Source organism: Littorina saxatilis, linkage group LG6 (genome assembly GCF_037325665.1).
Source record: "Littorina saxatilis isolate snail1 linkage group LG6, US_GU_Lsax_2.0, whole genome shotgun sequence".
NCBI classification, from domain to species: Eukaryota; Metazoa; Mollusca; class Gastropoda; order Littorinimorpha; family Littorinidae; genus Littorina; species Littorina saxatilis.
Window position 1 is genome coordinate 3644059 of NC_090250.1, and position 25610 is coordinate 3669668.

The 25610-nt window shown below is 41.4% G+C and overlaps 2 protein-coding genes across 2 annotated transcripts in view; both read right to left on the bottom strand.

The window, feature by feature from the left end:
* LOC138968325 (neurobeachin-like) overlaps positions 1–25610 on the bottom strand; it is a gene marked incomplete in the record, with an annotated part of 320875 nt that overhangs the window by 292916 nt on the left and 2349 nt on the right. Inside the window, 3 exon segments of the mRNA XM_070340879.1 lie at positions 6256–6356; positions 19022–19148; positions 24973–25077. Of these exon segments, the coding sequence (XP_070196980.1) occupies positions 6256–6356; positions 19022–19148; positions 24973–25077 (333 nt within the window).
* Positions 2136–25610, bottom strand: part of LOC138968333 (transmembrane protein 33-like) — a 62508-nt gene continuing 39033 nt past the window's right edge. Inside the window, exon 8 of the transcript XR_011456138.1 lies at positions 2136–2300. The gene's annotated coding sequence lies outside the window, so the exon portion shown is untranslated. The remainder of the gene's footprint in view (positions 2301–25610) is intronic.

Here is a 25610-nt window from a genome sequence, read left to right on the forward strand (position 1 = left end):
GTGCCATTCTTTTCAACTACACCATCGTAAATGGTTGCACAAGAAGGTGCTACATTGGAACCCCCCTTTTCAGACTTAAAAAAATCTGAGAAATTCAGGTTTTATAAAGGAGGGACTCTTAAAATGGGGGTACATTGACAGAGGCTTTCTGACCTAAAACAATCTGATAAATTCAGTTTTTATAAAGGAGGGAGTCTTACAATGGGGGTATTGATTGACAGAGGCTACGCAGGGTAAACCTGAAAACGCAAGGTCTGAAGGAGGAGGAAGTCTTAAATTGTGGGTTTAAGAGGGGGGTTCCACTGTAACTTTAGAACATGCCTAAAAACAAAATTCTGTGGTTGCAAAACCCAACCTATTTTTTTCCTGCCAACCCCACACTTCTTCCCATTACAAAAACAAACAAACAAATTTTTTTTTTTTTTTTTTCACACAGACTAATATTATACTTGAGTGCTCTTCAAAAATGTTAAGAAATTCAACCTACCTACCCTATTATTTCTGACAGGTTTCCTTGACAATTACTCCTTTTTACATTTTGTTGGTTTGCTTTTGTATCTAGCCTTTGTGTTTTAGTTGGAACTGAAAAGCCACATTGCTCACTCTAGCTTCCGCCACGAACTGATGACCTATGAGGGGGCACAATGTGAGTGACTTCTTCAATAAAAGAAGCTTGACATTACAGCAAGGAAACCTACCGTTGTCTGTCTGCAAATTGAAACAATGTACAATAGAACCTTCCTTTTAATTAAAACCTCAAAGATATCTGAGAAAATCAGTTCTTAAAAAGGAGGGAATCTTGCAAGGGGGATACATTTACAGAGGTGATGAACAGAAAATCTGAGAAAAGTCTTAAAATGGAGGGAGTCTGAAATCAGGGGGTCTCCAAAGGGGGGCTCCACTACATGTCAAAAAGGGCAAGCTTGCATGACAGGTACCAATGTACATTAGTTTATTTCTCTAGCGAGTTAGCCACTCATTGGCCAGTTTGTCTCTTGCGAGTTAGCCACTCATTGGCCAGTTTGTCTCTAGCGAGTTAGCCACTCATTGGCCAGTTTGTCTCTAGCGAGTTAGCCACTCATTGGCCAGTTTGTCTCTAGCGAGTTAGCCACTCATTGGGCAGTTTGTCTCTAGCGAGTTAGCCACTCATTGGCCAGTTTGTCTCTAGCGAGTTAGCCACTCATTGGCCAGTTTGTCTCTAGCGAGTCAGCCACTCATTGGCCAGTTTGTCTCTAGCGAGTCAGCCACTCATTGGCCAGTTTGTCTCTAGCGAGTCAGCCACTCATTGGCCAGTTTGTCTCTAGCGAGTCAGCCACTCATTGGCCAGTTTGTCTCTAGCGAGTCAGCCACTCATTGGCCAGTTTGTCTCTAGCGAGTCAGCCACTCATTGGCCAGTTTGTCTCTAGCGAGTCAGCCACTCATTGGCCAGTTTGTCTCTAGCGAGTCAGCCACTCATTGGCCAGTTTGTCTCTAGCGAGTCAGCCACTCATTGGCCAGTTTGTCTCTAGCGAGTCAGCCACTCATTGGCCAGTTTGTCTCTAGCGAGTCAGCCACTCATCGGCCAGTTTGTCTCTAGCGAGTCAGCCACTCATCGGCCAGTTTGTCTCTAGCGAGTCAGCCACTCATCGGCCAGTTTGTCTCTAGCGAGTTAGCCACTCATCGGCCAGTTTGTCTCTAGCGAGTCAGCCACTCATTGGCCAGTTTGTCTCTAGCGAGTCAGCCACTCATTGGCCAGTTTGTCTCTAGCGAGTCAGCCACTCATTGGCCAGTTTGTCTCTAGCGAGTCAGCCACTCATTGGCCAGTTTGTCTCTAGCGAGTCAGCCACTCATTGGCCAGTTTGTCTCTAGCGAGTCAGCCACTCATTGGCCAGTTTGTCTCTAGCGAGTCAGCCACTCATTGGTCAGTTTTTCTCATCTTTTTCTTCTGTAACATCAGTTGTCTATGAATAAACAGTGGAACCCCCCTTCCAAGACTTGCACAACTCTGAGAAAGTTGGTTCTTCACAGGGAGGAAGTCTAACAATGGGGGTAAATGTACAGAGGTTAAAACAGAGTCTTGAAAAGGGACGGAGTCATAAATCTAAATATGAGGCTTATATCGCGCGTATTCCGTGGGTACAGTTCTAGGAGTCTTTCTTTTCTTTATTTGGTGTTTAACGTCGTTTTCAACCACGAAGGTTATATCGCGACGGGGAAAGGGGGGGAGATGGGATAGAGCCACTTGTCAATTGTTTCTTGTTCACAAAAGCACTAATCAAAAAATTTGCTCCAGGGGCTTGCAACGTAGTACAATATATTACCTTCTTCCCCCTAACCCGCGGGGGGTCTAGGAGTCTTGAAAGAAGGGTTCCACTGTGCAAACACTCTAAACCATAACACATCAACAGGTCTAAGTGGCCAAAATAGGCAGTCGGAAACAACCTTATTGATTACAATAAAGATGCGATAAACCAGCTAGAAACGAACGGACCAAAACAACCTTATTGATTACAATAAAGATGCTATACCAACCAGCTACAAATGAACTGACTGCTGAAGCGAATGCCCCAAATTGACCTCCTCACCCCAATTATTGGCCAATAGAATCTGTCTGTGCCCTAAAGCTATGAACCGCAGACAGAGCTAATAAAAACTCATTTGCCCACTGACACATTAATTTGCCTTGACTGCTGATGATAAAGATAAGGACAGAATCTACAATCTAGCTCAGTGCACTGGTCTGTCACCAGCACAGCTGGTTAAGCTAATACTGTGGGTCTGATTTCTAGTTTTCTAGTGCAGCCTTTTTAATACTGTCTGAAAGCATACATTATTCAATTTACTCCCCCCCCCTCCCCCTCCCACTTGCCACTTACTGGAAAAGAAAACAAAAATGTGCAAAAAGTCCAAGTAATATACATACATGTTAATTTGCAGAACACACAATTTTTTTTAAGCTCACATTTTTTAACAAAATACACCAATACCCTCGTCTTATTTCCTGGTCTATGTTGAAACATTTAGTGAAAACTTGACTAAATGCGAAAAAACACAAGTTCAGTCTTTTCACCTTAGGCATCCCTTCCCCACTCCGCACCCCAACTAAAATCCCTCTAACCCCAATCCCTACCCCCCCCCCCCCCCCTCCCTCCACAATCCCACCTCTCTCTTCCCCCTTTCAATCCATAAAATACAAACTCTCAGTAACAAACAGACAGTAACAAACAGACAGTAACAAACAGACAGTAACATCACCGAGGGAGGCTGATATCATCAGAGGCTAAACAGGAGGCTTAACTTGTCAATAGGAATCAGGGAGTTCCCTCCCCTCAGGCCCTTTAGCCACAAGCTAGTCCCAATGACCAGCTAATCGGATTACCCCACCAAAACACAAATGCACCCTTCTTGCTTGTTGTGAGTTATGCTGTCTGTGTCTGTTCTCAAGTGCTGGCAAGAGTGTTACACGATTACATGTACAATGAAAACTATTGTGTAATGTCTCTGCTCTCAAGCCCAAAGGCAAGTCTTTTTAAACAAATAAGATGAGCCCTCTCATGCAATTTCTCTGCTCTCAAGCCCCGACAAAAGTTAAACAAATATGATAAGCCCTCTCATAAAATTTCTCTGTTCTCAAGACCCGGCACCTGTTACACAAATATGATGAGCCCTCTTGAATATGATGAGTCTCTGCTCTCAAGCCCTGAAAAATGTTACGCAAATACAATAAAAACTATTTTGCAATGTCTCTGCAGCTCTCTTGCAGTTTCTCAGGTCTGAAGCCATGGCAGGTGTTACATACACAATTAACAAGAAGGGCAAAGCCCATACGACTCACATGCTTGACCTTGACCTTTACTAAACAACTAAATAAATACAAATAACTAAACCTAGCAATGACATCATACACCAAGAACTGCTTTACACATTTTTCCTACCAAAATACATGTGACCTTGACCCAAGGTCAAGGTCATCCAAGGTCATGCAACACAAAGCTGTTAATTCAAGACATAGGAAGTACAATGGTGCTTATTGGCCCTTTCTACCATGAGATATGGTCACTTTTAGTGGTTCACTACCTTATTTTGGTCACATTTCATAAGGGTCAAAGTGACCTTGACCTTGATCATATGTGACCAAATGTGTCTCATGATGAAAGCATAACATGTGCCCCACATAATTTTTAAGTTTGAAACAGTTATCTTCCATAGTTCAGGGTCAAGGTCACTTCAAAATATGTATACAATCCAACTTTGAAGAGCTCCTGTGACCTTGACCTTGAAGCAAGGTAAACCAAACTGGTATCAAAAGATGGGGCTTACTTTGCCCTATATATCATATATAGGTGAGGTATTCAATCTCAAAAACTTCAGAGAAAATGGGAAAAATGTAAAAAATAGCTGTTTTTTAGACAACATTTATGGCCACTGCGACCTTGACCTTGAAGCAAGGTCAAGATGCTATGTATGTTTTTTGGGGCCTTGTCATCATACACCATCTTGCCAAATTTGGTACTGATAGACTGAATAGTGTCCAAGAAATATCCAACGTTAAAGTTTTCCGGACGGCCGGCCGGACGGACGGACGGACGGACGGACGGACGACTCGGGTGAGTACATAGACTCACTTTTGCTTCGCATGTGAGTCAAAAATGAATGAAAACTGTCTCTGATGCACACAAAACTGCATTAAAGAATATGTTATTAGGGCAGTTTCTTCTTCTTCTTCAGCGTTCGATGATTAGGGCAGCTGATCTGTGATCTATGTTCCAAGCATCACACACATGCATGCTCTCTGTCTCACACACACAGGGGCTTTTTTTTTTAATACACACACAGACTCTTGCAAGGAAAATTCTGTGTATCCTGAAAATGTTTGTTTATGCCTTTAACGCTCGTTCCATTCTCTCTTGTTCACACTACTTTCTTGTGGAATGATATATGAACTCTTAACATTTTAAGTATTGATTAAACTCAAGTTCAGCATCTCTCCACCCCCCCCCCCCCCACACACACACACACACACACACACACACACCAAACAGAGTGTCTGAATCTAGTTGAAAGTAGTCCCCTTCTGTAATGTCAAAAGTAGTCCCCTTCTGTAGTATATAATTTCCAAGCAGACCGAGCCCAGATGCAGTCTCGATGTGGTCTTGATGTGATCTCAGACATCTTTATATGCAGTGGAGCCCCCAATTTAAGACCCCCAAATATCTGAGAAAATCAGGTCTTAAAAAGGAAGGAGTCTTCAAAAAGTGGTTATGATAATACAAAGTCTGAGAAAACACGGTCTTGAAATGGAGGGAGTCAAATAAATTGGGAGGTCTCAGCTGAGGGGTTCCACTGTACAGAAGAACCACTGCCTCTAAAGACACCCCCTCACTATTATAAGACTCCCTTCTCGTTTAGACCTGATTTTTTTTCAGATTTGTGAAGGACTTAAAATGAGGTACAGTGGAACCCCCCTTTTAAGACTTCAACAAATCTGAGAAAATCAGGCCCTAACAAAGGAGGATGCCTTAAAATGGGGGTAAATTTACTAAGGCAATGAACAGAAGGACTGAGAAAACAGGGTCTCAAAAAGGAAGGAGTCTTAAATTGGGGGGAGGGGGGGGGGGGGTCTTAAAAGAGCGGTTCCACTGTTCCCTGACAGTCATCGATCATGATCACCAAAACACACTTACCCACTGGCCCTCCCTGCCCTTGAGCAAAGCGAAGAGAGAGCGACCATGGTCACCAAAACACACTTACCCACCGGCCCTCCCTGCCTTTGAGCAAAGCGATGAGAGAGCGATCATGATCACCAAAACACACTTACCCACTGGCCCTCCCTGCCCTTGAGGAAAGCGAAGAGAGAGCGACCATGATCACCAAAACACACTTACTCACCGGCCCTCCCTGCCCTTGAGGAAAGCGAAGAGAGAGCGACCATGATCACCAAAACACACTTACCCACTGGCCCTCCCTGCCCTTGAGGAAAGCGAAGAGAGAGCGACCATGATCACCAAAACACACTTACCCACTGGCCCTCCCTGACCTTGAGGAAAGCGAAGAGAGAGCGACCATGATCACCAAAACACACTTACCCACTGGCCCTCCCTGCCCTTGAAGAAAGCGAAGAGAGAGCGACCATGATCACCAAAACACACTTACCCACTGGCCCTCCCTGACCTTGAGGAAAGCGAAGAGAGAGCGACCATGATCACCAAAACACACTTACCCACTGGCCCTCCCTGCCCTTGAGGAAAGCGACAATGATCACCTAAATACACCTACCCACTGGCCCTCCCTGCCCTTGAGGAAAGCGAAGAGAGAGCGCAACTCTTTAACCGTGATGCTGTAACTGGCCAGTACTCCGAGCATTTCCACGATCAGGTCTGTCACAACAAAAACACAGAGAATAATCAACTTAAAATCATATATCATGCCGCAACAAAAACACACAGAATAATTGACTTAAAATCATATATTGTGCCTAAACAAAAACACAATCAACTTAAAATCTATCATTTCTCAACGTCATTTTAAGATGAAAATCATTATTTTATGATGATAATAAAGATTTTGTCATCAATCAGATCTGCCACATGCAAAATACATGTCAACTCAAAATCAATGCTTTTTCATCATGATTTTGTTTGCGATCAGCCTCTGCTGCAATAAAAACACAGAGACAAATCAAGGTAAAATAGATCATTTTTTCATCATGAAATCATCAAGAAAATCAGGATTATGTTATCCATCTAGCTGAGTTCTGCCGCAAGAAAAACAGAGGAAAATTAACTTAAAATCAATAATTTCTCACAATTTACTCTTTTCCAGTGTGTGTGTGTGTGCGTGCGTGTGAGCAATGTCCATGTGTGTCTGTGTGTTAATGTGATGTAACATGCATGCGTTTAACTGATCTTCAGTTTGCATAGAATGTCTTTACACTTAAAAACATAAGGCAAGCTCTTGTAGATGCTTAGACACAAACAATAGAAATAACACATGCCCGATACAGGCAACTGACATTCATGGCACAAACATAGGTAGCAATGTACCGAAAAAATCTTCTGTAACAATCTTCTGTAAGATAACATCACTGTAGCCTAGGAAGTCAGAAAAGGTTAAACGTCCGTTTTGCTGCAAAACTACAGAATTAAGTCAACATTGGAAAATACTACATTACATCATCTTTTTTCTTTGCCTACAAATGACAACATATTCCAAACTGTTGTCTTGCTTCGACAAACAACACTGTAATGCATGCACGTTCAAATTCGACACATTTTCCTGTCATGCAACAACCTGGAAATAAATCACACAAATATAATACAGATCAGCCCAAGAAAGCACTGAAATCTGAGGATGTTTAATCCCAAAAATAAAAATAAAAACAGATACCAAAGTAACAGCTGTCTGTGGTTGAAAGAAAAACATGTACACACATATGCAAGCACATGCACACACACACACACGCACATACACGGACACACACAGTCACACACTCATGATGAGCCTATTAAAAGATTAAAAAAACATCCACAGAACATACGCAAAACAATCATATTCATACTGAAAGCTGCAAAACCCTGACATTTCAGGACTTATGCTGTCGGCAACAAGTTTCGACACAATGACAGTTAACTAAACTCATGTCCTCTCCGCATGCCTTTTTATTTCTCATTCAAACTCAACAAGGCAATGACACACAACAATAACAAAACTTCATGATCAGAAACAGTAAAAGCAGAGGAGGATTTTTTTTTTTTTTTTTTTTTGAGTTGGGGGGGGGGGGGAGGGAGGTGGGAGGAGAGCCAAGGGGCGGGGAGAGGGCTGGGACAAGGGAGGGGGATTCAAGAAAGAAGAATTTCCATACATCTCATATTTCCATGATCAAATACAGTAAAAGCATGACCACCATAAAGTGTTTTATTCTTCTTCTTCTTTTTCTGGGTGGGCACATTAAAGGAAGAAGCTATTCCGCACAGCTAATAACCCTCGCGCCCCCTAATTGGCGTAGAGGCGCGTCCCCCGGGTGGTGGATGGGGGAGCCTTCTCTACTAACTTCTAAGAGAAGGTCGCATCACTCTCGATGCCGTGAACCTAATTAGGATCTTTTTCTTGTTTCTTCTCTATTTCTGCCTCCCCAAAGTCCTTTTACTTTCCTTTTCTCACCCATAAAATTCTTCACTTATTACCCTTGTTAAGTGTTTCTTGTATAGAATATAGTCAATGTTTGTAAAGATTTTAGTCAAGCAGTATGTAAGAAATGTTTAGTCCTTTGTACTGGAAACTTGCATTCTCCCAGTAAGGTCATATATTGTACTACGTTGCAAGCCCCTGGAGCAATTTTTTGATTAGTGCTTTTGTGAACAAGAAACAATTAACAAGTGGCTCTATCCCATCTCCCCCCTTTCCCCTATCCCATCTCCCCCCTTTCCCTGTCGCGATATAACCGTGAATGGTTGAAAACGACGTTAAACACCAAATAAAGAAAGAAAGACAGCTAATAACTTCTTGGTCACACACATTGAAAGTAAGCATGGAGAAAGGCAAAGTTTATTTTTTTACTATTTATTTTTTTTTATGTGTGTGTGGGGTGGGAGTGGGGGTGGGGGTGGGAGTGGGGGTGGTGGTGGGGGTGGGGGTGGGGGTGGGGGTGGGGTCTCAAGAGGGACACATTAATGAAGCTTGGGTTGTTTGTTGGGTTTTTTCTTTCGTTTTTAAAAGAGTGGGGAGAGGGAGGGCAAGGAAAGGAGGGAGGGGGACACCAAGGAAGCGCGGGGTTGGGGGGGGGGGGGGGGGACAGCAAGGGAGAAGCCATTCCAGACAGGTACAAATTAAGACAATCCATCCTTACTGGTCACTGACTGCAAGCCTTTGATCCCCAGGTGCAAAGAAATCAAGGTGAGAGAAGGTAAATAATGACACCCAAGATTGAAGGTAAATAATGACACCCAAGATTGAAGGTAAATAATGACACCCAAGATTGAAGGTAAATAATGACACCCAAGATTGAAGGTAAATAATGACACCCAAGATTGAAGGTAAATAATTACACCCAAGATAATCACACGAAAGCCATACCAACTATGAAACCAAAACCTTTTGATCAGGGAAAGTGCTTTGTTCTGAAGACAACCTTTAATTACATGCCATGGTATTCCTTCGTGCAGAAAGTAAATGTTGGACCAACCAATAATGTAGCGATGTTAAAAATGTTTTTTTTTGTTTTTTTTACAGCAGAAAAGTTCAATCCATACTACAATTCAGTTTGATGTATATGCGTACGTGCATGAGGGTACAATCATTATCTTTTATCCATGGCTTACCAACAATGACCTGTGATCTAAACCCCCAAAAGACGTCAGCAAGTCACACACACACACACGCAAGCACACACACACACACACACACAAAAGAGGGTCACACTAAATGCCACATTCATACCGCACTTTATAATGCAACCTCAGACAGACAAGTATTTGGCACTCTTTGCTCTAGCAGCCCTAGTAGTTCCACAAATTCTATTGAACGTGATGAAAGTCAAATGTCGTTCTTGTCCAATCAATTTACCACCAATTGAAGCCCCCCAGTCACCCAGACATTCTTAAATGCTCTAAAGGGCATTTTCTCAGGGATTCTGTGAAGTTTAAGAATTCCTTCATGGCTCCTTGCAAAGAAGATTAAAGTATGAGACGTTGGGGCGAACAGCGCCTTAGTGGAAAATCTGAACTTTCAACAGAATGTGCCCAAAGTAAACTTAGCCCCCAAAAGTATTTCAACATTTGTTGTACAGTACCTCAATTCCCCTTTGAGACTATCTCAGAGTACCAGTTAAAGTCTGCAAAGTCATATTTACTTGCTCTTTGTTATGCTACTTTGCAGTTCCAACAGATCCAAAAAACTGCACAACACCCTTCCCTGCCCTACCCCCCCCCCCCCCCACCCCCCAATACACACACACAAGCTACACTGTCAAGTAGCTAAACATGATACTATTTATAGAGACGGTAGGCATGAGTGAACTCTAGGCAAACAGCTAAACAAAGCAGAAGATTGCCTGGAAAGCTCTTGATGCAACATTAGTGAAGGCTGGACGAGCCACCAGATGATTTAAATTCCCCTGTCAACATTCCCCTGTCAACACCACACAGGAGCTTGTGCTGTCCTCCCACTATAACCATCACAGTTTTGATGAAAGCTGCTTCATGCCTCGGCCTCCCAGCCTTTAACTTAATCAATACATCCAAACCACAACCCCCCTCACCCCCCCCCCCCCCCCCATCACCGCTTTCAAAGCCTCTGTGGGCATGTGTTCCCCTCAGCCTCTAGGGTAGATTTTATGGGTGAGGAGGAACCACTAACGGTGCTTAATAACATCAAGTACGCTCAATAAAGTTAAGATGTTTCATTACCGCTTTTTTTCCCTTCATTTCAAGTTGCGTGATTTTACCTTTTTGTCCGGTACAAACATTATTTATCATATGCGTTTCAATTGTGTATCAAGTAAAACCACTTATTTTCCTAATACCTAGCTGAGCAATAGTGGAAGGGGTGACCGAATGTCCATTTGCATATCTGAAGCAAAACACACTTTTTCTACTGATTCCAATACGGGCAGCAGTGGGACGGTGAATGGGGTGTCCATGGAAAGAAGCCTGAAAATCTCACTAACAGCGTCTGACCAGACCCATGGGCTGATGACAGGCTAAATTAATCAAGGACCAATCAGTGCAAGCCCACAGAAGCATGGCACTGGTTGACCGAAGTATGGTACCGGTGCCACCCTGAGTGATGACTGGTCCATTCACTGTCAGGGACAGCTGTCTGCAAGAGTCTGGGACTTGCCGCTCCTGACAACGTGACATTGGAACCACAGGCACAATAATTGTTTCTCTCACTTTTGCAGGGACAGAACAGCATGTCTTTTTCATTTTACAGCTGTCTGCAAGGGTGACAACGTGACACAACCCGCCTCCAAAAATGGGCAACAATCAAAAAGTCTGAGTAAGCAAGGTCTTAATTAAGAAGGGGTGGGGGGGTGTCTTCAATTGGGTCGGGTGGTAGGGTTCTAAAAAGGTGATTCCATTGTACCACAGGCACCAGAAAATGCTTCATTTCAATACATGTCCCGGTCTAAGACTTGCCCCTTACAATAACACATTTATCAAAGGCACCAGAACAATTTTCACTTTAACATAATGCAGAGAAAGAACAGCAGCTGCTTTCCCATTTTGTTGCAATTTGCCTACGAGTGTCTGGGTCTAGCTGCTTCTCACATTTTGACAGTAGGAATTTAAAAAAAAAAGACATAATTATGTAGAAAGGACAGCATTTTCTTTCCATTTTCCAGCTGCTTGCGAGTGTCTTGATCTGTTAATGAGCTGACAATGACCGACACCTGTAGCACAGGCACAAGAAAGTTTGTTTTTAGATATGTACATCTTTTATTTCCTCAATTTTACAGCTGCCTGCAAGTGACAGGGACTGTCATTAAACCTAAGGGTGACAATGTGATGCTAGCACCACAGGCGCCAGAAAACAAATTGCCCTTTACACCACAAACAGTCTTTTTGATAGACAGGACAGTGGTACCTGCGATGTGTGGCCCCTCCTATAAGAGGACACCAAAATATACCTGTCATGACAGGCCCCCTGCAATGTAGGGACACATTCAGCTGGTCCCAAGGCTGTCCTTTCATGGCAGGTACCACTGTACAGTGATCTTCCCATCTGGATGACAGAGAACCCCTGTACCCCTGTACAGTGATCTTCCCATCTGGATGACAGAGAACCCCTGTACAGTACTCTTCCCATCTGGATGACAGAGAACCCCTGTACCACTGTACAGTGATCTTCCCATCTGGATGACAGAGAACCCCTGTACCACTGTACAGTGATCTTCCCATCTGGATGACAGAGAACCCCTGTACCACTGTACAGTGATCTTCCCATCTGGATGACAGAGAACCCCTGTACCACTGTACAGTAATCTTCCCATCTGGATGACAGAGAACCCCTGTACCACTGTACAGTACTCTTCCCATCTGGATGACAGAGAACCCCTGTACAGTGATCTTCCCATCTGGATGACAGAGAACCCCTGTACCACTGTACAGTAATCTTCACATCTGGATGACAGAGAACCCCTGTACCACTGTACAGTGATCTTCCCATCTGGATGACAGAGAACCCCTGTACCACTGTACAGTGATCTTCCCATCTGGATGACAGAGAACCCCTGTCTCTGTACAGTATTGGCGTTAATCGGTAATTACCGGTATTTTACCAGTTGAAATGAGAAAATACCGGAACAACAAGAAGGGCAAAGCCCATACGACTCACATGCTTTGCACATTTTTCCTACCAAAATACATGTGACCTTGACCCAAGGTCAAGGTCATCCAAGGTCATGCAACACAAAGCTGTTAATTCAAGACATAGGAAGTACAATGGTGCTTATTGGCTCTTTCTACCATGAGATATGGTCACTTTTAGTGGTTCACTACCTTATTTTGGTCACATTTCATAAGGGTCAAAGTGACCTTGACCTTGATCATATGTGACCAAATGTGTCTCATGATGAAAGCATAACATGTGCCCCACATAATTTTTAAGTTTGAAACAGATATCTTCCATAGTTCAGGGTCAAGGTCACTTCAAAATATGTATACAATCCAACTTTGAAGAGCTCCTGTGACCTTGACCTTGAAGCAAGGTAAACCAAACTGGTATCAAAAGATGGGGCTTACTTTGCCCTATATATCATATATAGGTGAGGTATTGAATCTCAAAAACTTCAGAGAAAATGGGAAAAATGTGAAAAATAGCTGTTTTTTAGGCAACATTTATGGCCCCTGCGACCTTGACGCAAGGTCAAGATGCTATGTATGTTTTTTGGGGCCTTGTCATCATACACCATCTTGCCAAATTTGGTACTGATAGACTGAATAGTGTCCAAGAAATATCCAACGTTAAAGTTTTCCGGACGTCCGGACGGACGGACGACTCGGGTGAGTACATAGACTCACTTTTGCTTCGCATGTGAGTCAAAAATGGCTGCCGGTCTGACCTACTGGTTGATTTTTGAACTATCGGGTTTTTTTCACTGGTAAAACAACAAAACCAGTACTTTGAGTACTCTTACTGGTTCCAATGACCAGCCTACCGTTTTTTCCTGGACTGTTTGCATCATAAAAGTTTGCGTACCGGTTTGGAAAAATACTAGCGCCATCACTGTCTGTACCAAGTTGCGCTGCAATTGTCAAGCGCTGCTATGCTCAAAAGGAACAACAAAGCAATAGCATTGGACAGGAAACGTACTGTATAAAAGCCAAGCCTGGGTAAATGCACAACACTTTCCCGTGCCTATCAGTGCATTAGCTTGTAAAATAACCTGAGTGTAATGGAAAGTTGTATGTACTGATGTGCATGGCAAAATTAAAAATTAAAAAACATAACAAAAAAACAACCCTGAGTGTATCCAACACTGATGGCCTGCAAGCTTTTCAGCAAGATGATACTGATTGCATCAGTCCCATACTGCGCAACAACCCCTCAAGGCTTTTCGTGTCCATCCCAAAGACGCAACTTTCAAAGGCTACAGTAAAAACATATATATATATATCAGAACAATAAAAACAAACGAGCAACAACAAAATAAAAAATTCCCAATCCCCAATGAATCTGAAACGAAAGTGCCCCATGTTGCATTAATTCAGCTTGATTCTCTTTGCATGAGAATGTGCCCCATGTTTCAATTCAGCTTGATTTCTTGCTAAATCTCTTTGAGGAGAATGTATCTATCGCCAATGAAACGAAAACAAAAGTGCCTCCACTTGCAATCCAGATTGATTTCTTGGTGGAATATCTTTATATAGCTCAACAACAACAAAATGCTAAGGCTGTCATTGTAGAATTACTTAGGAAATCCTTTTCCCTACTCAGTGCATACTAAGTGGACCTGTGTCCAGAATATCAGAAAACAATGCTGGACACCATGGAAGGAAGTTCAGAAGATTAATCAATCCACTATAACTGATTTTGGCCAAGCAATCTTCGACGAAGGCCGGACTTTGGTATTGCCTTTCAGCTTGGAGGCTTAAAAATTAATTAATGACTTTGGTCATTAAAAATCTGAAAATTGTAATTAAAATATTTTTTGTATAAAACGATCCAAAAACAGTTTCATCTTATTCTTCATCATTTTATGATTTCAAAAATATATAAATATGTTATATTCAGATTAAAAACAAGCTCTGAAAATTAAAAATATGAAAATTATGATTATATTTAAATTTCCAAAATCGATTTAAAAAACACGTTGATCTCATTCCATGTCGATTCCTGATTCCAAAAACATATAGATATGATATGTTCGGATTAAAAACAAACTCAGAAAGTTAAAAAGAATAGAGATACAGAAAAGCGTGCTATCCTGCTCTGCGCAACCACTACCGCGCTATTCTGGATTGTCAATGTTGCCGTCTTTGCCACGAGCGGTGGACTGACGATGCTACGAGTATACGGTCTTGCTGAAACAAGAAGAGCAAACGCTCGATCGAGTCACTTTCGCAGTTCTGAATATTATATGAGGCATCAGATGGACAGGAAGAAATTGCTATTCACAACACAATGAGTCACGTTCACATAAAATTTGAGCCCGGTCACTTTTATAGTTTCCGAGAAAAGCCCAACGTTAAGTTGTGTGTTGCCGAACAGAAAAGGCTAGTTATCTCCCTTGTTTTTCTGATAACGTTCGTAAAAGGCTACAGATGTAAATACTTTGATGTAAAGAATAATCCTACAAAGTTTCAATCACATCCGATGAACTTTGTCAAAGATATAAAATGTCTAATTTTTCCTTTGACGCTGACCTGTGACCTTGAAAAAGGTCAAAGGTCAACGAAACCATCGTTAAAGTGTAGAGGTCATTGGAGGTCACGACTAAACAAAATATGAGCCCGATCGCTTTGATAGTTTCCGAGAAAAGTCCAACGTTAAGGTGGTGTCTACGGACAGACTAACACTGACCGATTACATAGAGTCACTTTTTCTCAAGTGACTCAAAAATGCAGTGCGTTCAGTTTCATTCTGTGAGTTCGACAGCTTGACTAAATGTTGTATTTTCGCCTTACGCGACTTGTTTGTTGTTAGAAGTGGAGAGAATGATGAGACTTTGGCTGGTAAAATAATGTTTACCTGTTACTTTTCATTCCAACAAGATACATTTACCAAGTACAGTAACTCAATTCTTATTCCTTTCTGTCTTCATGCACAAACTATCACTTACAGGCTATTATCAAAGTCATGCAGTCTGTAAGACAAAGAGAAATTGGAGAGTGGGTTCGCTTTGAATCTCACACTCACTAATCAACAAAAAAACTTAATCTGGAAACAAAATGAAAGCCGAATTAAAAGACTCCTAAAGCGTTCCACCAGACGCAAAAGATACCACGTCCTTCTGTCGAAGGCAAAAATCAAAGAACCCTAGAAATACACTCGGGGGACCATGGCACCTGCGACATAAGACCCCTCTGATGAAAGTAAACCTTCCAATACAGTGGAACCTCCCTTTAAGGATCTAAAAAAATCTGCCCCCCCAAAATCAGGTTTCAGACCTCCAAAAATCTGAGAAAACCAAGTTTTCAAATCTCCAAAAATCTGAGAAAATCAAGTTTTCGAATCTCCAAAAATCTGAGAAAATCAAGTTTTCGAATCTCCAAAAATCTGAGAAAACCAAGTTTTCGAATCTCCAAAAATCTGAGAAAACCAAGTTTTCGAATCTCCAAAAATCTGAGAAAACAAAGTCTTAAAGGGAGGGAGTCTTCATTTGTTTTAATTCAAAAGGAAGGTTCCACTGTAAACCACCCCCTCTGTAGTCATTGTGACCAAAATATACCTGTCATGACAGGCCAATGCAGGGATAATTTCAGTGTGTCCGACGGGGGATCATTCGTCGCAGGTACCGCTGTGCAACAGAACCAGAACAAAATGACACCTCCCAACAACTGACAATAAGAAGTGGTCCAAGCAGAAAATAATACAGGACAGAAAATAAAGGGTGCTACCCATTACCAAAACAACCCACAAATCTTTTTGCAAGTATCTTTACCATCAATCGCTTTTACGTCATCTGCGTCGGCTTGTGAAGAAAACAGATGAGAGAGAGAGTGAGCACACCATCACACACATTTGAGACTGTGCCAAAAGGTGACGTTTTCATGTCAGTATGTCCCAAATGACATCACCAGTACATTTTTCATTCTATCTAATCTGTTTTCGTTCTATTTTTTCTAATAACATGCGTTAACAATTGATTGCCAACTGGAATGGAAGAGCACAAAAAGTGTAACTTGATATGTAGTTTCTCTAGAGGGAAAAACATCTTCCACTTTCATGTCAGTGTGTCCCATGCAACATACATTTGCCAAACAGCTATGTGCAAGTAGATTATTTGTTAGTGGTATAGAAAATACTGATCAACAATTAAAGTCAGTTTTCACATTCATTTTCTACCTATTTCTTATTTGTTTATTCTGTTGGCAATGGTGAAATGTCAGCAATCGTGTGTCATTCGGGACAGTAGACATGACACCTGACCTTTTGGCACAGTCTCATTTACATGCCACATAATTCATGTGAAAAGAATTTTTGTGTGTAAATTCTAGTAGTTTTCCACAAAATAGTGACAGAATATGACGAGAAAACCTGCCCTTTCGGAAGAAGAGATTATTCACACATCTACACAGTGCACTTTATTTAAAGCCTGTCCTTAACTGGGCAAAGTCGACTAAGCCAAGTATACTTCGCGAAGCTGGCCGCACGGAGCTTTAGCACTGAGTTTTCGGTAAAAAGACGTCGCGTAGTCTTGGCAAAGTCGACTTCGGGCTCAATCAAAGACCGCCTTAAAAACCAGCAGCATTATATTATATATATGCGTGAAAGGCAGTGATGACTAAAATATGTATTGTAATCTACACAAATAGCAATAAGCTGTGATTAGCGATAAATAAGCATGGATATATTTATATACTGAGCTGTTGTGCATGTTATATAAAGATAAATACACATTGCGGAAAGCATATCAGGAACATTGATGAGAAATGCTTCTACTAGTGTAACCATATAATATTTTGGACACACAAGGAAATTAAACCCTGGCATGTCCTGTTCTTTTCTGGGAAAAATGATCATGGACACGTAAGTGCATGTAACAAGAGAGCCAGGGTAGTAAGGCCAAAAAAAAAATAGGTCTGTTTACGGTAACATAGGCCAAAAAAATAGGATCGGTAGGTCGGGATTTTTTTTTTCCCCCAAAAAAACCATATTTTTACGTTATTTTGCCAAAAAAACAAAGACTTTTTTTTATTTTTTTTATTTTTTTCCCCCAAATGCCAAAAAAAAGTCTAGGGTCGCGCGAAAAAACTAGGGTCAGTCGGGTTACTGTAAACAGACCTATTTTTTTTTTTGGCCTAATTGAAAAGCTGACACAAAAGATTCTAAACTACAGTGGAACCCCCCTTAAAGACCCCCAAACATCTGAGAAAATCAGGTCTTAAAAAAAGGGAGTCTTAAAATGGGGGTAAATTTACAGAGGACATGAACAGAAAGTCTGAGAAAACAAGGTCTTAAAAAGGAGGGAGTCTTACATTGGAGGGTCTTAAATGGGGGGTTTGGGGCGGGGATGTAGCTCAGTCGGTAGCGCGCTGGATTTGTATCCAGTTGGCCGCTGTCAGCGTGAGTTCGTCCCCACGTTCGGCGAGAGATTTATTTCTCAGAGTCAACTTTGTGTGCAGACTCTCCTCGGTGTCCGAACACCCCCCGTGTGTACACGCAAGCACAAGACCAAGTGCGCACGAAAAAGATCCTGTAATCCATGTCCGAGTTCGGTGGGTAATAGAAACACGAAAATACCCAGCATGCTTCCTCTGAAAACGGCGTATGGCTGCCTAAATGGCGGGGTAAAAAACGGTCATACACGTAAAATTCCACTCGTGCGAAAAACACGAGTGTACGTGGGAGTTTCAGCCCACGAACGAAGAAGAAGAAGAAGAAGAAAAAGAAAATGGGGGGTTCCACTGTACAGAGAAATTTGTTGGTCCCTAGGTTGTAAGGAATCGGTTAGTCTTTCAATTGTGTCAAACATTCCTTGGAGTTGCGAAACTCTCATGTTAAGAAATCTAACAAAAGCTGAGCGTGAAAGAAGTCTTCGGGGATACAATGTGTATTTCTTTTTGTACCAGACTCTGCCGGCAATCTATCTTTGTCACAGAAAACCTGCAGCATCTGTCTGCTTGCTAACTCCTAGCCACCCCACCTCTTTTCCCCCCTCTTCGGAGTGTAGGAACAGACACGAATCTGTACAGTTACACAGTTTTCAAATATGTGTAACATGAGCATGGTTTTAATTTTTGTTAGAAACCCGATTGTAACTCCGTCTCATTGATTCTATCATGTTAGTTGTGTTTGCCGATTATTTTCCATTGTTTCAATTATTTCATTCTGAAACATCTTGAGGTTGCTTTAAAATCCTTTAAAGCTATGCAAACGCTTTTTCTTCTTCAAAATGAGACCAGTGTAATTATTTTGGGAAAGAATAAAACCAACTTCACAGGGTGTGCCGAAGAAAAATTTCCATTATTATGTAATATTTTAATGGACAATAAAGTGCTGTTATTGTTATTGTTAACTTATTTTGCTGTATTATAATTTATATCTGGCGTTCACTGCCCTAAGAAAGTCAAAACTAATCACCAATCGCATCATTTTTTAATTGGTACAAAAAATATTATTAGTTGATTAGTCACTATTCAAAGTGTCAGTGGTGAGTATAGCTAGAAGCAAATCTAACACTGCCACACAGATCTATATTCTTTCCACTAACAACCACACAGCACGAGAGAAGGGGGGTTACTGGACCCAGACCAACAAATCTGACAGGGCCTGGGGAGGCCAGATCAGACCAACTTTATTAGATACATCAACAAAGCAATCTATCTTGCACTCCATGTCTCTGTCGCATAAGTCAGGGAGAGGGGGAGACTACCCATACCTGCCGACATATCCTCGGCTTTGCTCAGTAGGTCGAGGGCTAGACTGATGAGACCCACTTCCGTGCAGGCATCCAGGTTCCTGCGACTCTTCTTCAGCATGGCCGTGAACACGCTCCATATCTCCGCCTGTCAACAGTGACGGAAGTCAAACTTGAAATCATTGAGCTAATATTTTTCTGGATTAAACACACACACAAAACTGTTAACATATTCCATGTTTCAGCCTGCGACACTGACAGAAAACCAAATTAGAAATCAATGTAACGCCTTTTTCCTGGATTAAGCATACACCCACACACACACACACACCAAATGTTGTCACTTAATTGACTTCATTTTTATTCATTTCTTGTATCTCTGTTACTGCATTAAAATTCTCTTCTTTATTCAAGAAATAAATATTACAACAAAAATAGTATGCAAAATACTTCAAATGTGGACCACAGTGCTTGAATTTCTGAGAACAATTTGTGTACAGTATTAGAACAACGTTAATTTCTTTTCTGAAAAAAAATCCCCCAAAAATGCATGGACACGCACATCTATAAAAGTCTTCAATTGCATAGCGCTAGTGCTTGAAGTTGTAAGGACAATTTGCGCACGGTAGAACAAGTACTTGATGGGGGAGGAACGGCCATGTGAGAGTAGAGACAAGCGATAATAGCTGAGCTTGTTAGAGCAGCCGCCACTGATTCCTTATTGATCAACTGCTTGCCCTGGCTTCCCCCCTTCTTGTAGACGACCCCGCACCATTTGAGCCCCCTTTCTCTGTACCCTCTGTCAGCTCCCTTTCACTTGTATCACAGTGTGGACGCTCTTTCTGTGTCCTTTTCATTTCTCTCTGGAGAGATAGGTGGGAGAGAGGGTTGGGGTGGGGGGGGGGTGGTGGTGAGTGTGTGTGCTTGTGGCTACGTGTGTGTGCATGTAATGTCCTCATGCATGTCTATATTTTGCAACTGCATAAATAAATAGAGAATACTACATAGCTTGCTGTGTCATATCAAATTTACACGGGTTACAATACATTTTTTAAATACTGAAATGGGGGCGAAGGTGAGCTTTTCAATATTTGACAAAGCAACAATATGTCTGAACGCTTTATGCAGGCATGATTGTGCCACGTCACTAACAACGATAATACTAAGCATCAACAGCAGAGGCAACACAGAACTTGCTATAAAAGCATCTAAAACAAAACATCAGCATTATGAGTTATTTCTCATATGCTGTCTGTTAGTGTTACTTTAGCAAACGATAACAGTCATGTCGAAAAATTGGATATCAACATGAGCCGGCAGAGGCATGATCTTCTCTCCTCCAAATAAGTAGATTTCTGGTGTCTTCTGTGATAGCAGAGTTACTTTTCATAATATTCATTCATTCAATTCAATGAGGCTTATATCGCGCATATTCCGTGGGTACAGTTCTAGGCGCTCTGCAGTGATGCCGTGTGAGATGAAATTTTATACGGCCAGTAGATTGCAGCCATGTCGGCGCATATTTACCTTTCACAGCCTTATTCCAAGTCACACGGGTATGGTAGACAATTATTAACTGTGCCTAAGCAATTTTGCCAGGAAAGACCCTTTTGTCAATCGTGGGATCTTTAACGTGCACACCCAATGTAGTATGATCAAGGAGAAGGCCGGTCGACATCCTTTACACCTTGCAGGGATAAACCAAATGATCCATTCACCCTCCAGGAAAGTACTTGAGGTATTATGAGCATGATAGTTCACGATGATTAACAAGAAATAATACCAATAACGCCTAAACTACACTGGCTTCCTCGCTCAGCAAAAAATCAATGAATTACAGTGGGTGTAACACTGCCGTAGATGAATAATTGATGGAAGAACTTTAGCCCAACAAAAAAGTTTACAACCCACCCCCAGAGCTATTGAACTTCCATTTCTTTGACTGTGGTGATCCGCCGATTGGAACACTTCCGTCTAATTCGGGTATTAAATTTCGAACACAGGGTATTAAGTGCTACAAGTGACTATCGTTGTGTAGTTAGATGATCACTCTCTGTCTCTCCCCGCTTCGTTAAAAAGCAACAAAGACTCAATTGTATGTCATACATTAAAATAGCCACGTGCAAGTTGCAATCCTCCAATTACCCAACTCGAAGTAGGAACCACCCACCCCAACTACCACACGCGCACATTCAAATCATTTGTTGTGTAGTTGGATCACTCTTTCTCTCTCTCGGGCTTTATTAAAAAGCGACCAAGTCTCAATTGTATGTCGTACATTAAAATAGCCAAGTGCAACCCTCTTATTACCTAACTCGAAAAAGGAACCACCCACCCCAACTACCACCCGCGCACACACAAATAATTTCTCAGTGTAGGAGTAGGAGCCAATTTGTCATCTCTCTATCAGCGAGACTGCTAAGCACCGACCAAAAGCTCAAATAGCAGTGCGTGACTCCAGCATTGATTTCACCCTTGAGTGATACACGGTGCGCATCCCACTGTCACTTTGTCTTTCCTCTTGTTAGCAGCAAAGAGCCGAGCAAAACGTCAATGGGCCTGTGGTAAATATCACCCAAATGTTTGTTGAAAACCCCTGCCATTATGGCCTGAAATAGTCTGTTTTCATGGGATGTTTTGCCCACACGACTAAAGATGAAAGAAACCGATATGGACATCAGACCAGGACCTTTGTGATTGTCCTGCCTCAGTTCAATAACTGGGTTAGTTGGGTTATTAATGGAGAACGACTTTATTTCAGTGGGGACCTCTCCAAAGCACAAGAGCAAATTGTACATATAATGCTGTCGTGAAGTTCTGTTTGTCATCAAATATTGTCGTTTTTGTACCGCCTGTTCTCAATTGCTGGGTTAGGGTTTGTATGGAGAATGACTTCATAAGAATGGGGACAATCTGGGATCTGTACAAATTACAAGTTAGGACAAATTGTGCGCATAATACTGGAAAGAAGATCTGATTGTCCTCAAATATTGTTGCTTTTCTGTGTTTGTATTGCCTGTTCTCAATAGCTGGGTTAGGCTTTCTTTTAAATGAAGAATGACTTCGATCATTACGGTGGGGACAAGGGGTTCTCTACAAAGTACAAGTTAGAGCAAACAGTATACATAATACTGGAGAGAAGTTCTGTTTGTTCTCGGAAATCTGCTCTGAAATCATCTTTACAAAAAACATACAGACGGAATATCATTTTACACAGATTCTGGCAGTGGCAATGGTAAATCCTTGACCGTAAAACAGCTTTCATGATTATCTTTCTAATGAATTAAAGACTCTAGCCAGTTATAAGGCACATAATTATGCAGTGACAAATTTGGAGTAGTCACGGTTCCGGGAACTAGATTAATGTAGCCAAACAATATTTTTCAGTTTCACAGTTTTGCTGAACGGAACTTTTTCCGTAGTTTAGTAAGGGACGTACAATTATAGTCGGATAAACGACATAGAAATACCCTTATCATTGGTACATGTATTCATATTAACAACAAAAACTTGCCAGATGGGTAAAGGGTAAAGCTCAGTTAGGTCCTGTCAGACTGAACATACCAACTCCCTAAACCCAGACAAAAATCAATTTTTTTCTGATTCAGACTCAAATTTGAAAGGTTGCAGCAGACTGGATATAATGCAAAAACCTAAAATAACTGAACACAAATGAAGACCATGCACTCAAAGTAAAAAGTTCAAAGCACGGTCTTGCACTTTTGCAGATGCACTTAAGGCAATGAGCGGCACTAAAATGACCAAAATAAAACTTGGAAAATACATGGAGTAACTTAGTTTTCTGGGTAGTTATTGAAGTGACTATGGAAACTGACATAAACAGCGCCATATTGGATTTCTAGGAAACGGTTTTACAGCAACATTATACATCAGAAATGTTTAATATTTGCCACAAAGATACACAAGACTTTTATCTACAATCATACAGAACGATTTTTTTTTTACAAAAGACTACAGTTGAATTTATATTAATTTTTGAAGTAAGGATTAATGAATGTGCGGTTAAAAATTCATCAATCCTTCTTACAAAAATTATTATAAATTCTTTTGTCAAAAAATCGCTCTACATGATTGTAGATAAAAGTCTTGTGTATCTTTGTGTCAACTATCATGCATTTTTTATGTATGATGTCACTGTAGTGTAAAACTGTTTCCTAGATATCCAATATGGCGGCTGTTTCCATAGCAACGGCAATCTGTGGCCATTCATTTTTACAATTTTTTCATCACTAAAGTTCAAACTACGTCGAATAACTTGTTATAAAGGTAGTCTCTCTACCCTACTTTCTCTTCTCTCACACACACACTCTCTCTCTCTCTCTGATGCACACATTTGCACAATCACACACTCTCTCTCTCTCTGATGCACACATTTGCACAATCACACACTCTCTCTCTCTCTGATGCACACATTTGCACAATCACACTCTCTCTCTGATGCACACATTTGCACAATCACACTCTCTCTCTGATGCACACATTTGCACAATCACACTCTCTCTCTCTCTTTGATGCAAACATGCACACTCCATCTCTCTCTCTCACACACTTCTTCCTTTGCTGTAAGTGTAACTCCATAATGTAATACTGTGTAAATATTAGTGTAAACAGTCAAACGCAAAGGTCATACATCTACTACCAGTAAACGTTACAAAAGTAGCTTGCAAATGTCAATGCTCTTTTAGAGCAACTTGAAGATTGAGAAAACAAAGTTTGCCGAGTGCAACTGACAAAGAACATGACGGTCAAGAGTTTAGCTTGTGCCTTAATGTTTCTGCTGTACTCTTTCTGTCACCGTTTATCTTATTGCATCGTTCGTTTTCTTCTCTGTTTCAGTGTTTGCTTGCTTCAAATTTTGTCTGCTGCGCTGAATAAGAGGCTTTAATTGCATTACCTTTATACTTGTCATAACTGCCTCACCCCTGATGTAACTAGCTTTTTTTTTTTTAATTCTGGAGCCAAAAAAACCAAAACTCGTTGGGCAAACTCAGGGATGTCGTTAGGCGTCGGACATCGGACATATAACGATGAAAATCCCCAAATGTCCGATTCACATTGCCGCATGTCGGTCAGATGTCCTATTGTTTTAGCCTGAGCGTGGTCATTGCCCGATATGTACTCCATTCCTTCGGACAGCGCGATATTCGTTAATTTTCATTTCAAGATATAAATCTTCTAAAAGACCGAACGCTCTCGTGTTCAGCTGACACTGAAGTTGTTAGTGCCGCGTGCGGATCTTTTCTTTTTGTCGGGAATTCCCGAACCATTTGTGGTATGCGCCGTTTGGGTATAACCGTCTCGGTGCAGCGCACTGATCTAAAAATAGTGGATTCTTTTTAGATCAGTGCATGCTACAGGAGTACGGGAGACAACTCCAACTGACTGAATTTGTAGTCTGCTTTTGTTTTCGATACGAGACGAAGCACTGAATTATGCCGCTAAAAAAAAACTAAAGCCTGCAAAAGATCAGCATTAGATCAAACCGATCATTTTGTTTGTCAACTTTTATCCAAATCATGCAGTATTTAATCAAAGTACGAGCTCTGAAGTTGTTCATGTTGGTTTCTTTTTTGTGGTTTCTTTGAAACTAAACAAATACAACATTATACGCACACTGTGTTGATGTATTTACTATATTATGTGTGTGTTCTACAGCGCGCGCGCGTGGGTGTGTGTGTGTGCGTGTGTGTGTGGGCGCATGACTTTGGAACAATTCCATGGAATGTGTTATAAGCTGTTTGGCGCAAATTCATAATGTCCTATTACACTTTCTGAAAGCGGTCAAATGTCCTATTGATGCTGAAGAACTCAGGACATTTGTCCTATAGGTATGAATTTGTAGCAACATCCCTGCATACTATACGATGGTCAAAATGTATAGGTGGTCGTTATCAAGAGGTGGCCATCAGGGCAGGTTCAACTGTACCAATTATGGTAGATTGTAATTTTACCTGTAATGTGTGAGGACAGTCATCAAGCAGTTTCAACATATGCAGAATGTTGGCTGAGTTCTGGATGATGAAGTTGTTCTCGATGTCAAACTCACCGCCAACAAGCTGAAAAAGAAATCGGTCATAGACTTCATCGATTTAACCAAAAAAGGGGTTACATATTTAGACTCATTAAAATTATCTAAAAGGAGATACTTACAGAGAGAATACTACATGGCTTGCTGAGTCGTACCAGATTTACACGAGTTGTTTTTTTAAATATTGAACTGCGAGCGAAAGCGAGCTGTTCACTATTTGAAAAAGCAACGAGTGTAAATCTGGTACGACACAGCAAGCCATGTAGTATTCTGTTTATCCTACATACTGTACTTAAGTGTATTTTACTGAAAATGTCCTGCATTCGAGGCAGCTACATTGAAGACGCTTGTTTTGGAACCTCGATCTCTTCTAAAGCCTCGTGCAATCTATTACGTCAAAGCAAAGAAACTTCACTCTGAAAGTGTGGCGTGACGTGTTAGTTCTAAAGATTCATCGAGGGTAATTAGCGAGCGCAATTTGTGTTTCTATAATGACGTTTGTCTCGGTGACTTTGGCATCATAAGCAGTGGAAAAACAGGTCCCTGCCAGACTTGCTTGAC